Source organism: Nicotiana attenuata, unplaced genomic scaffold, assembly GCF_001879085.1.
Source record: "Nicotiana attenuata strain UT unplaced genomic scaffold, NIATTr2, whole genome shotgun sequence".
NCBI classification, from domain to species: domain Eukaryota; kingdom Viridiplantae; phylum Streptophyta; class Magnoliopsida; order Solanales; family Solanaceae; genus Nicotiana; species Nicotiana attenuata.
The window spans coordinates 159,721-171,621 of record NW_017671321.1 but is presented as its reverse complement, the minus strand read 5'-3'; the positions used below and the strand labels follow the sequence as shown (position 1 = coordinate 171,621).

General features: G+C 43.2%; 1 protein-coding gene across 1 annotated transcript; it reads right to left on the bottom strand.

Annotated features, from left to right (window-relative positions):
- Positions 1–1,154: 1,154 nt before the first annotated feature.
- On the bottom strand, positions 1,155–2,361 carry LOC109207549 (protein EXORDIUM-like). The gene has a single exon (XM_019370488.1). The coding sequence runs from the start codon at positions 2,259–2,261 to the stop codon at positions 1,293–1,295; it is 969 nt and encodes a 322-aa protein (XP_019226033.1). The 5' UTR covers positions 2,262–2,361; the 3' UTR covers positions 1,155–1,292.
- Positions 2,362–11,901: the final 9,540 nt, after the last annotated feature.

The window sequence follows — 11,901 nt, the reverse complement described above, 5'->3', positions numbered from 1 at the left end:
CTTTTCCTTAACTGGATTAATAATTTGCGTGTTATAATTGAGTTTGTTGGGTCATTTTAGGAGTCTATCAAGTTAATTGATTCACTTTCCGTTTTAAACAACTGGAGAGGCCTATTTTTACGATGTATTCATGAATACATCTCGCGAATACATATGAATACAACGGATGATAGCTGGCATGCCCTATTTTTTCGCCGAGTTTTGCTATTGTATTCGTGAATCCAGTAGCTTGAATACATCGAATACATTCTGAAAAGATAGCTATAGGAAGTAATTAAGTAAATGATAGCTATAACAAGTTAATAGCCACTAAACAATAGTGGTTTCTAAAAATTTCTCTTAATTATATAAGTCTAATATATATGGATTAAATAATTAAGTCCGAATCCATTGGGCTAGCCCACTTAATTGGGCTACAAATGATGAGCCCATTTTATTAGGCCCAAGATATCATCTTTCTAGAGGCCAAATTTAGTGTCACGCGTGAAATGAGGTGGCACGCCAAGTCAAGCGGAAGAGCCAATAGGATCAGGCCACCTGTCAAAATGACAAGGCATGCCAAGTCACACTAAAAGGCCAATGAAATCGTGCCACGTGTGCAAGTGACATGTTCCGACCAATCAAATGTGTCCATGTCACACTTCAATTTGATTGGTCGGAAAGAGTTTGTTCTTATCATAACTCCTCCCTTCCACAACTATAAACAGGGGTCTTCATAACCTAGAAAAGACACCAGAAGTTATAACAAGAAGAGTCGAGGGAGCTCGTGGATCAAAGGCCACAATTCTCTACAAACTGCAAGTGTTCAAGCATTCAAGCACTTCAACACAAATTTCAAGTATTCAAGATCAAGAACGAAGTCAAATTAAATACAAGGCGTTCAAGATCAAGACTACTTGTTCGTGATACAATTCGTGGGAACAATCAAAGTGTTTGCGACGGATAAATCAAATTCAAATTCAAGATCAAGCTCAAAGGCCCTTGAATTTATTTACTGTTGAAAAGAAGGATCAGAGGACTCACAGAGATTGTAACACTTATATTAAAACAAATTAAATACTACGATTATTGCGATATTTTCGATCTTGATTATTTTTTTGACGCAAATTAATTGTCTACAAATACCACTGTGCTATAAAATAATAGAAAACATGTAAAAATAATTTCAGGAATTTTATTAATCAATCGAGACATAGAGAATGAATTTGAATAAAAGAATATCCTATTATCTAGATTTCCCTAAGTACAACTCTCTTTATCATTAGCTTGCTAATTAATTAAGAATATCTTTCTTAAACCAAAGTAGAACATGAAGACGTGGAAGGGTCGAATAATGCAGGGAGCAAAAACTTCCTCCCATTAGCACCATGCGCATTGTAGCTAGCACCGGTAGTAGGGTCCACCAAAAGATTGCCCGCATATCCAGGGTAGGCCCCACTTCCATAAACCCCAGTACAAGCTGACGCAGCTTCCAATGGTGCATCAGCTGGTCCCTGATAGTAACCATTTCCAAAAGGGTTCGTTACAGTCCCAGCCAATAAGCTAGCCAAGTTCATCACCATGCCGTCCGAGCCTACATCGTTGTTGGGTGCGACTAAGGCTGGAGCCTGTGGTCCGTAAATGGGTTGGTGAAATGGCCAGGCGCATTGACCAGCACACTGAGTCTCTGAATTACCAACCCAGATGTATGCAAACTTGTAAATCTTAACCTTTGAAGGGGTATTTTTGGAACTCAAAGAAGATCCGTGTGTCCCACATCGGCTAGAGCAGAACCCATCAACTGCCACATCAGCGGCTGTTAATACGATGTTAATGGCGTTCTTTTGATCACCCTTAGCTGCTAACTGTTTGATGTGTTTGTCTTTAAGTGATTTACCTAAAGAATAGCTCTCGTCCAAGATTTGGTTTCCAAGTGAGAGGAACAACGGAGAAGCTTTCTTGGATTTTAGTAAACTGAAATACTTCTCAGTAGCTTCCCACCACGTGGCAACAGATGGTTGGTTGATAGCAGCTGCAGTTTTTGAAGTGGAAGAAGACAAGGAGGTGATGAAATCTGAGATAATTGCACGTTGGGTAGGCTTGAACTTGCCATACCAAATAAGGTTAATGGAGATTTTACCAGTAAGAAGAGGGCCATTGTGGTAATGAAACTTATACATCTCAGTTTCTTGTTCGTCTTTCGTTGGCTTAGCTAATTGCTTTGTTGCCAAGGAGAGTTGAAACAGGGAAAGAATAACTAAAAGTTGAATGAAAGAGGCCATTTTTTTAGCTAATTATGGAGAAGAAAGAGTTGAAAACTGAGAGGTTTTTGGAATATTTGGTGTTAGAGAGTGAGTGATGAAAACGTCTGAAGAGAAGTAGTTATATATAGGGATTATGGGGAAGCAAAGAACAGTAACTACAGCTATTAAGAACGCGTACTTTAATGGAAAGAGTAGATTAGGAGCGAATCTACACATTAGATTACAGCAAACTACAGCTAAGTTTGGGGAGGGACCATAGGGCATAGAACAGTAGTTAAGAGACAGCCAACTGTCCGAGGAAAAGGACAAAAATTTAGTGGTGTTTGGTCGGTCAACATTTGAGGTAAGGATCGAAAGAGACAAAAATGATAACTGTCAAACCACGTAAATCCACTCCAATTATACCTTAAATTTACTTTTCAAGGTCACTCAACTAGATTTTCTAAATTTTGGATTGCCAAATACCTATTTTACCCTCCAAATTATAAATATTTATCTTCTTTTATTTTTTTAAACTTTTTAATATTATGATTTTTCCTTTTTAATTTCTATTAGCACTTACCAATAGAATAAATAAATATTATTTATAAATTAAAAAATTAAAAAGTATTTAAGCATCTATAATGCTGGAATAAGAAAATAATGAGCATAGTAAAAGAATTATTTAGAATAATTTATTTGTAATAATAATTTTAGTATTAACAACAAATATTCAAACAATTATTTACACAATTCAGAATGAAAGAAAATAAAGGTTGTAACATATATATTCCATGCACGATATAAAAATAATTATTTAAATAAAATTATTTTTATAATATACATTATATATTCTTAAAATGTATGCTCAATTATATTATATATATTCCATGCCCGACTTAACATAGCATATTTTACTCTATACAGATAGTCCCTCTTCTTTCTTGTGATATGGTATCTTCGAAAAGTTGGTAGAAACATAATAATATAATTGAGCATACAAATTGAGTTGTCGTAACGTTACCTTTCAACATCAGAAAAGACTTCTCTTCATCACGAGACTGATCGGATCTGCCGTCAAGAATATATGATGTATATTATAAAAATACCTTTATTTAAATAATTATTTTTATATTACGTGCATGAAATATATATTTTACAACCTTTATTTTCTTTCATTCCGAATTGTGTAAATAAATTTTGAATTTTTGTTGTTAATACTAAAATTATTATTGTTTGACCAAAAAGTTTTAAAACCTTTTAGTTAAATCAATTTAATAAAGAGATAAGGGGTGAATCCAAGTTAAAAGTAATAAATTCTAGATCCTACATTAATCAATCTAGGCGGTATGAATCCGTGTTCAAGTTAAAAAAATGCTGAGTTAGTGCTCCTAGCAATCAATATGAGGATGAAAACATGCAATAAATGTGATGAATGTCATTAAAGGTAATAATAAGGAATTTATCACCCAAATGTAGGATGAGATGGATGATTCTTTCTTCTGACTACCACGTGTGACAGTAGACAAACGAAGTGAATTATGTGTCCTTGGATCTTGTGAGCCAAAGTGGAATAATATATTATGGAATCAAATGAGAGAGACGAAACCAACTTTTGCATATTCCTGATAGTCAGCTCTTTACAAGGTGTTCTTTCATAAAAGTTCTGATCCCCCTTTTTGTTCCCTGTCCCTTTGTATTTATAAGGGGTCTCCCTAGAAAACCCTAAAGAAGTACCATAAGGGGAAATATTCTTATTCATAATCCTAGGAATATTCTAAGAGCTGCAGCCATTTACCCTCTACTCGACCTCAACACTAGTCTCTAGCTTTGAACGACTCCTCGCCACTGGACCGTGCTTGATTCGGACCTCGACCTCGGTTTGTCTGTCTGCATTTGCTGAACTAAATATAATTTTGACCCATACAGTTAGTCCCTCCGCTTATTGAGGTCGTCTTCTTGGGAGTCCTTGATGAGCGGATTTCATCTGTATCTATTCACAAAATGTTCCGCCACAGCGGATGGGCTGAATTGGTCGAGGTCGCGTTGGTGACGGGTCGGCTCAAAGGTTGTGGTTGGCATGGCTAACATAGGATGATGTCATGACCACGCGTCTCATCATTACTCATCTTCCCGATGCAATACATCATTTCCAACGCCCCTATTGCTTCAATGTTAGTGTGAGTGACAGTTTCTTACATCGATTTTGGCGCCATAATACCTTATAAATAGGGTAAGGGAGATTCAAAATTAAGACTTTTTGAATTTCATACTTGTTTGGTACTTTGCTTGTTCTTCTGCTTCTTCTTTGACCCTTGCTCCCGATTCCCTTATGCTTCTCAGCTCCATCTTTCCCGTTGATCATACATTTCTCGTTGATACCCTTCTTCCGATTCTACTGCATACAAGTTTATTGCAGAAATGACAAACCCCCCTCACGCTTCTAATATAGTTTTCGATGCCACCCCTTTATCGGTAGCTATGCCTTCCGGTAGCGGCGAACCCACGGTTGCAGAATATGAAAGTTTTCCTACCGTGGAGAAGATAGTCCCTCGGAACCCGTAGGTCAGAAATGACTTTCAGAAAGAACATGCCCCTACTCCTGAGCAGGTGCTATCAGTCATGGGGTCGAAGCAAATATCTGACCTTCAGTCTAAATTTTGCATTCCTGCCCACTTTGACATTGTTCCGGCGGGGAACGATTCAATTCAGGTCCACCGACCTGGGTACTGTGCTTTTTACCAATACCCGTTCTTGGTGGGTTACTCTTTTCCTCTTCCCCCACTTGCTGAGGAATTCTGTCGCTTTTATGGCGTCTGCCCGGCATTGCTTTCCCCTTACCTATGTAAAGCCTTTTTGATGTTGGCGAAGTTTGTAGAGTTGGCCGGTTGTGAAGTCTCCATTCGTCATTTGCTGCACCTCTTCACACCTAGTTTCTATAGAGGCACGCTAATTCATCTCCGCCGTTGTGAGACTAAAGGGTTGGTGATGGGGATGGAAGATAAGGCGAACCACCGGTTCTGGTGTAACTACTTCTTCGTCAGGACCGAGCATGTAGTGGCGGACCCAGTCGGGTTCCCTGAGCAGTGGAACTTTAATCGTAAGGGCCTCTTACTGTTCGTCATGTATTTTGTTTATCCCTCCTCTTTTGTTTCTGACTTGCTCGTGTCTTTCTACTTTCAGCTAGTAAACGTCCACCTCCCCTGGTCCCTGACATCGAAGACTGGGTGGCTCGCGTCTTACCTCATACTGTGGGGATCCGCGATTGGTTGTCATTTAACAAGCGATTTGGCCCAAAGTATTTGACTAGTGAGTCTAATTTCTTTTTGTACGACCCTTCTGTTTTCATTGTAGCTTATTACTGTCTTTTCGGCATTTTTGTTAAACATGATTTTCTTTTTGTGTCAGGTCGGCGGGCTTCCAAGAAGCCGAAGGCTCAAGTGCCCGCGGTTCGCCAGGCGATCGCATCGGCTGGAATGCAATTTGTACTAGCTGAGTCTGTACGAGACAATTAAACTCCAACTTCGCCGTTGGGTGATTCCGTCCCACAGGTAGCCGTCATGTCGGCTGAGACCTCTGATCACCGCGTCCTGCACCTAATTGACGAGTCGTCTCATAACGAGGGTGAGGCGGTACCGAGGGTAATGCAGAGGGTGGAAACTGGAAGGGTTGATGTTGTTGATACAGAGTCGGAAAGGCCCATTGATTTGGGCGCGGAAGCGGCGCCTTTGCTGGGCATTGAGGCTGATCCCACGACGGTCCGTCAGAGTTTGAAAGGACTTATGCCAGAGGGGAACCTGCACCAATAGCCGGGGTTGGCTCATCATCCGCGGACGGAAGGGATAAAGCCGTCCTCGTGGAGGATAATGGGTCGGGCTTTGATATCGACCCTGAGGAGGTGCGGGCTTTTGAGGAGAGGTTCACTCGAGTGGAGATAAGGACGGAGGGGCCTGATCGGCACATAGTCATTCTCGCGGATTACGATCTTTTGGCCAACTCAAAACGAGTGGTACTTCGCTCCTCTGTGTGCGGATTTTAAGAATAGGACGCTACAGACGTTGAGGGATGCATATCTGTCGTTGTGTATATCTGGCATGGCCTTGCGAGTGAGTTTGCTTTTCCCATTTTAGGTTAATTCATTTCGTATGTGTAATTTGCTTCCGCTGACCTATCTTCTTTTACATGTCAGACCCTCATCATGGATATTGAGCGCGACCGGCGGGAAGAGAGAAGGACGTCCCTCTTCAAGAAGATGGTGTCCAAGTATAGAGAGTATCGTTCTAAGAGCCGAACGCTAGTTGACTTTCTTAACCAGGACAACCAATTCCAGGGGCTCTGCGATGGGCTCAAGCAAAAAGATGAGGAGTTGAGGGAAAAAGACGAAGAGTTTATAAGGGCCATCGGTAGATGTAGTGTACTTGATGAGGCGTTGAAGGATAAGGAGGATGAGCTCGAGGTGAGCAAGGGAATGACGGCCGAAAATGCTGACCTTCAGCCGCAGGTGGCGTCTTTAAAGGTCGAGCTCGAGCAGAGCGAAACCAGGGTCGTCAACTTGCAGGATGAGTTGAGCACCAAGGTTGAGGAGTTGGTTCGAGCCCAGAAAGCAAGAACGATCGCTGTGGCAAAGGCGGCAGCCCTAGGGGACGCCCTTCATGTTTGTAGGTCTAACCGAGCTACTGAGGCAGAAACTTCAGCGCTCAAGGAAACGAGATTTTAGGAGAGGATTGGGGATCTTGAGGCAGAGCTGTCTCAGCTAAATGAGTAGGTTGTCGCCCTAAGGGCCGAGAAGGCGCATGTGCAGGCTCAGCTGTCAACATCTCATACTTCTGTCGCTCCCGGTGTGTCACGGGAGTTGTATGAAATATAAGTTCATGCTGAGGCTCAACTTGACATATATAGGTCTCTGAAGACGGTTGGGAAGATTTCCGAGGCTGAATTTGAGGATGATCGTGTTAAGGCACGTGCAGCTCGTGACGCCTGTGGTTATGATCCGGTACTCCCGGAGGAGACGATGATGAAGACGCCTTGGATAGGCTTGCCTCCGACCGTTGGTACGAGGATGAGTATGTTGGTGATGGGGATGATGTGGCGTGAAGCCTTTGTACTTGATTTTTGCTTTTTTGTGGGGGTGTCTTTCCAGCCCTTTGTAAAAATATGGTGGAATGATTGAAACGAAACCGTTATCTTTTGTTGTGTATTTCTAGCTCTTCTTTCTCTTCTCTTTTTTTTGTGGTGAGTTCTTTTGTGAGAAAGTTCCTTTCGGTTTGATTCGAACGAGGTCGAATGTATATTGATTCGAACGAGGTCAAATGTAAGTTAATTCGAGCGAGGCCTAATGTAGAACGATTCGAACGAGGTCGAATGTAAGTTAATTCGAGTGAGGTCGAATGTAAGTTAATTCGAGCAAGGTCGAATGTCTCGTTATTTCGAGCGAGGTCAACTGTAAGTTAATTCGAGCGAGGTCGAATGTAAGTCAATTCGAGCGAGGTCGACCGTAAGTTAATTTGAGCGAGGTCGAATGTAGAACGATTCGAACGAGGTCAAATGTAAGTTAATTCGAGCGAGGCCGGATGTAAGTTAATTCGAGCGAGGTCGAATGTAAGTTAATTCGAGCGAGGCCGAATGTAGAGCGATTCAAACGAGGTCGAATATAAGTTACCTTTGCATTGGCATGATCTGCAAATTTGGTGGAGACATGAGAAATACTGATTTTTTTAATTCATTGGAGAATATTACATTTCTCTTTGATCCGTACATACATTTGAGGAGTCCTATTCTGTCTAGTCCCTTCATCGCTCGGCCTAGAGAGGTAGCCGATAGGTTGGGCGATGAACTAAATACCTAAACTCCGAGACGCCCCCTTCGTCGCCTCATTAAAAACCTCCCGGAGAAAACCTAATTGGGACAAAACTCGGGTGTGGAAAAAAGAGTACAACTTGGAGAACGTCCTTCTTCAGAAGTTAAAGTATTTGAGGTGGGCGATGTTCCAATTGTTTGGTAGTAGTTTTGCCTCTATTATTTCTAGTTGGAATGACCCTTTGTTTGCTGTTGCCGTGATTTTGTATGGTTCATCCCAATTGGTTCTCAGTTTGCCTTCTCGTGGGTCTTTGCTCGCTTGTGTTTTGGCTTTGAGACATAATCCCCTACCTTGAGTGTTCTGACTTTGGCTTTTTTGTTGTAGTACCATTCTGCTTGCTGCTTTTTAGCTATCATTCTTATGTAGGCCATGTCTCTTCGTTCATCTATTTCGTTGAGGCCTTGCTTTTTGCTTTCATCATTACTTGGTCCTCTCTCGTTGGAGTATCTTAGACTTGGTTCCCCGACTTCGACTGGTGTCATTGCGTCAGTCCCGTAGACTAGTGAATATGGCGTTTCTCCTTTGCTTGTTTTTGGCGTGGTGCGGTAAGCCCACAACACTTCCGTAGCATCTCTGGCCACAATCCCTTGGCGTCTTCAAGCTTCTTCTTCATGATGTTCATTATTGTTTTGTTGGAAGATTCCGCATGACCGTTGCCTGTGGGATGATATGGCATGGAGAGTATTCGCTTGATGTGCCATTTCTCGAAGAATTCGGCAGTCTTTTTTCCGGCGAATTGGGGTCCATTGTCACAACTGATTTCGTTGGGAATGCCGAAGAGGCTTATGATGTTTCTCCATATGAATGTGATGACTTCCTGTTCGCGTATTTGGGCGAATGCACCTGCTTCTACCCACTTGGAAAAATTGTCAGTTAAAACCAAAAGAAATCATATATTACCTCGTCCCGCTGGGAGGGGTCCGACGATGTCCATCCCCCACTTGATGAATGGTCAAGGTGATGTGACGGAGTGAAGGTGCTCGCCCGCCTGGTGGATCATTAGAGCGTATTTTTGGCATTGTTCACATTTTCGGACGTAGTCGGCGGCTTCCTTTTTCATGGTGGGCCAGTAATAGCCGACCCGTATGAGGCATCTAACGAGGGCGCGATTACCGGTATGTGCTCCGCAGTGGCCTTCGTATACTTTTTAGAGAACGTGCCTAGTTTGGTCTGGCCCTAGGCAGTTTGCCAAGGGACCACCAAACGTTCTTATAGCTCATGGTTGATGATGCTGTATCAGGCCGCCTGCATTCAGATCTTCTTGGCTTCTCTTTTGTCGGGTGGGAGCAACCCGTCCTGCAAATACGACATAATACGGTTGCGCCAGCCCCAAGTCAAGTTTATTGTGCGTACCTTAATTTTGTCTATCGACAAACGGAGGAGGGTGACCACATTTTTTTTTCCGCTTATGTTCTTGGTGGTCGCTGCTAATCTGGCAAGGCCGTCTGCTTTAATGTTTTGTGCTTGGGGTATCTGGTCGAGTTGGGACTTGTCAAACTCGGGTAGTAGCTTATGAATTTCTGCTTGGTATTTTTGTAGCCTTTATTCTTTTATTTGGAAAGTCCCTGTGACTTGGTTGACGACAAGTTGTGAGTCACATCAGAGGATGACTCGCTGTGCTCCATACATGAGAGCTAGTTTAGGTCCTACAATTATGGACTCATACTCGACCTCATTGTTAGTCATGTAGGGGCACCGTATGGACTGGCGAATGACCTCGCCTATTGGGACCTCGAGCACGAGTCGCAGTCTGGACCCTACCGCGTTAGAGGCACCATTGGTGTACAGACCCATAGGTTGGGTATCTTGGGAGTGGTACAAGCAGCTTCCTGCTCGGCCTCAGGGATATTTTGGCGTTGAAGTCGGCGACGAAGTCGGCAAGTACTTGCGACTTTATTGCTGTTTGCGGCTGATATGTTATATAGTGGTCGCTTAATTCGATGGCCCACTTGGCCAGTCCACCCGACATCTCGGGATTACGTAAGATGCTTCTTAGGGGGAAGGTCGTGATTACCGAGATAGGGTGGCATTGGAAATAGGGTCTCAGCTTTCGTAAAGCTACGACTAATGCCAGGGCCAGTTTTTGGAGGTGGGGGTACCTCGTTTCGGCATCGACCAGGGTTTTGCTAATATAATAGATTGGAGATTTCGTACCTTTGTTTTCACGGACCAAGATTGCGCTTACTACGACGTCGGACATGGCCAGGTAGATTAAGAGACATTCGCCTGGTTCTTTCTTGGCAAGTAATAGGAGTCAGGACAGATATGCCTTTAGTTCTCTTAGGGCGTTGACGCATTTGTAATTCCACTGAAGTCCATTGTCCTTTTCGAGAACGTTGAAGAATTTGTGGCATCTCTCAAAGGATCATGAGATGAACCTTGACAGTGCGGTTATACGGCCGATCAACTTCTGCACTTGTTTCTTGTTGGTCAAAATTTTAGGTATTCCCTCTATAGCCTTGATTTGGTCGGGATTGACCTCGATGCCTCTCTGAGATACCAAAAAGCCGAGGAACTTTCCCATGGTCACGCCAAAAGCACACTTCTCAGGGTTCAGCTTTATGCCGTATCGTCTGAGTATCCGAAAGCTTCCCTCAGGTGGTCGATGTGGTCCTCTTTTCTTTTGGATTTGACTAAACGGTCGTTTATATAGACTTCGATCATTTTTCCGAGTTGCTCTTTAAACATCTTGGTGACCAGCCTTTGATAGGTTGCCCCTGCATTTCTCAACCCGAACGGCATGACTCTGTAGCAGTACGTCCCATGGTGGGTGATGAAGGTGGTTTTTTCTTGGTCTTCCTCCTCCATGAGGATTTGGTTGTAGCTTGAATAGGCATCCAATAAGCTTAATAGCTCGTGTCCAGCTGTTGCGTCGATGAGTTGATCGATGTGAGGCAGTGGGAAGGAGTCTTTCGGGCAGGCCTTGTTTAGGTCCGTAAAGTCTACAGCACATGCGCAATTTCTCATTTTTCTTTTTTACCATGACCACGTTAGCGACCCATTGGGGGTATTTTGACTCTCGAATGGAACCGTTGGCGAGCAATTTTTCTACCTCTTCGTGGACGGCCTCGTTGATTGCAGCGTTGAACTTTTTTCTGATTTGTCATATCGGCGGGTAGAGTGGATCAACATTCAGCTTGTGTATTGCAATGTCTTTCGGGATACCTGGCATATCTGCATGGGAGAAAGCAAACAGATCGGCGTTGTCAGTTAAAAGTTTATGGAATTTACCTGGTTCTGTGAGTTTGTGGCCGATGTAGGCTTTTCTATTGTGGTCTCTTTCGTTCAGCTAGACGGAATCGAGATCTTCCACTGTTAACCCTGTGGCTTCCACGACGTCGGGGTCTCTGACGACGTCTATTTGTTCGTCGGATTCGGCCCCCGACTTCAGTAATTGCTATGCTCCTGAGCCCTCCTTTCTTAACTGTTGAGTGTATGTGCAATCTTGGGCGATGCGGTAGCATTCTTGAGTTGTGCTCTGTTCACCGCGGATGCTGAATATTCCCCATGGGGTATGGAACTTGATGACCTAATATAAACTGGACGGGACGGCCCTCATGGCGTGTATCTAGGGTCGTCCTATTATGGCGTTGTAGGCTGTGTCTTGGTTCATGACATGGAATGTTGTTTCCAGGGTGACGCCCCCGGCCAGAACAGGAAATATTATCTCTCTGGATGTTCGTTCAACTGCATCGTTAAAACCTGTTAGTGTTATGCAGCGTGGCACTACGTTATCCTTGAGTCTCATTTTTGTGAGGACTCGGGGGTGCATAATACACGTGCCGCTCCCGTCGTCTACCATGATTCTTTTTACATCGGTAT

Coding starts and splice junctions, on each gene's coding strand:
- LOC109207549 (XM_019370488.1), bottom strand. CDS start 2,261: ATGGCCTCTTTCATTCAACTTTTAGTTATTCTTTCCCTGTTTCAACTC.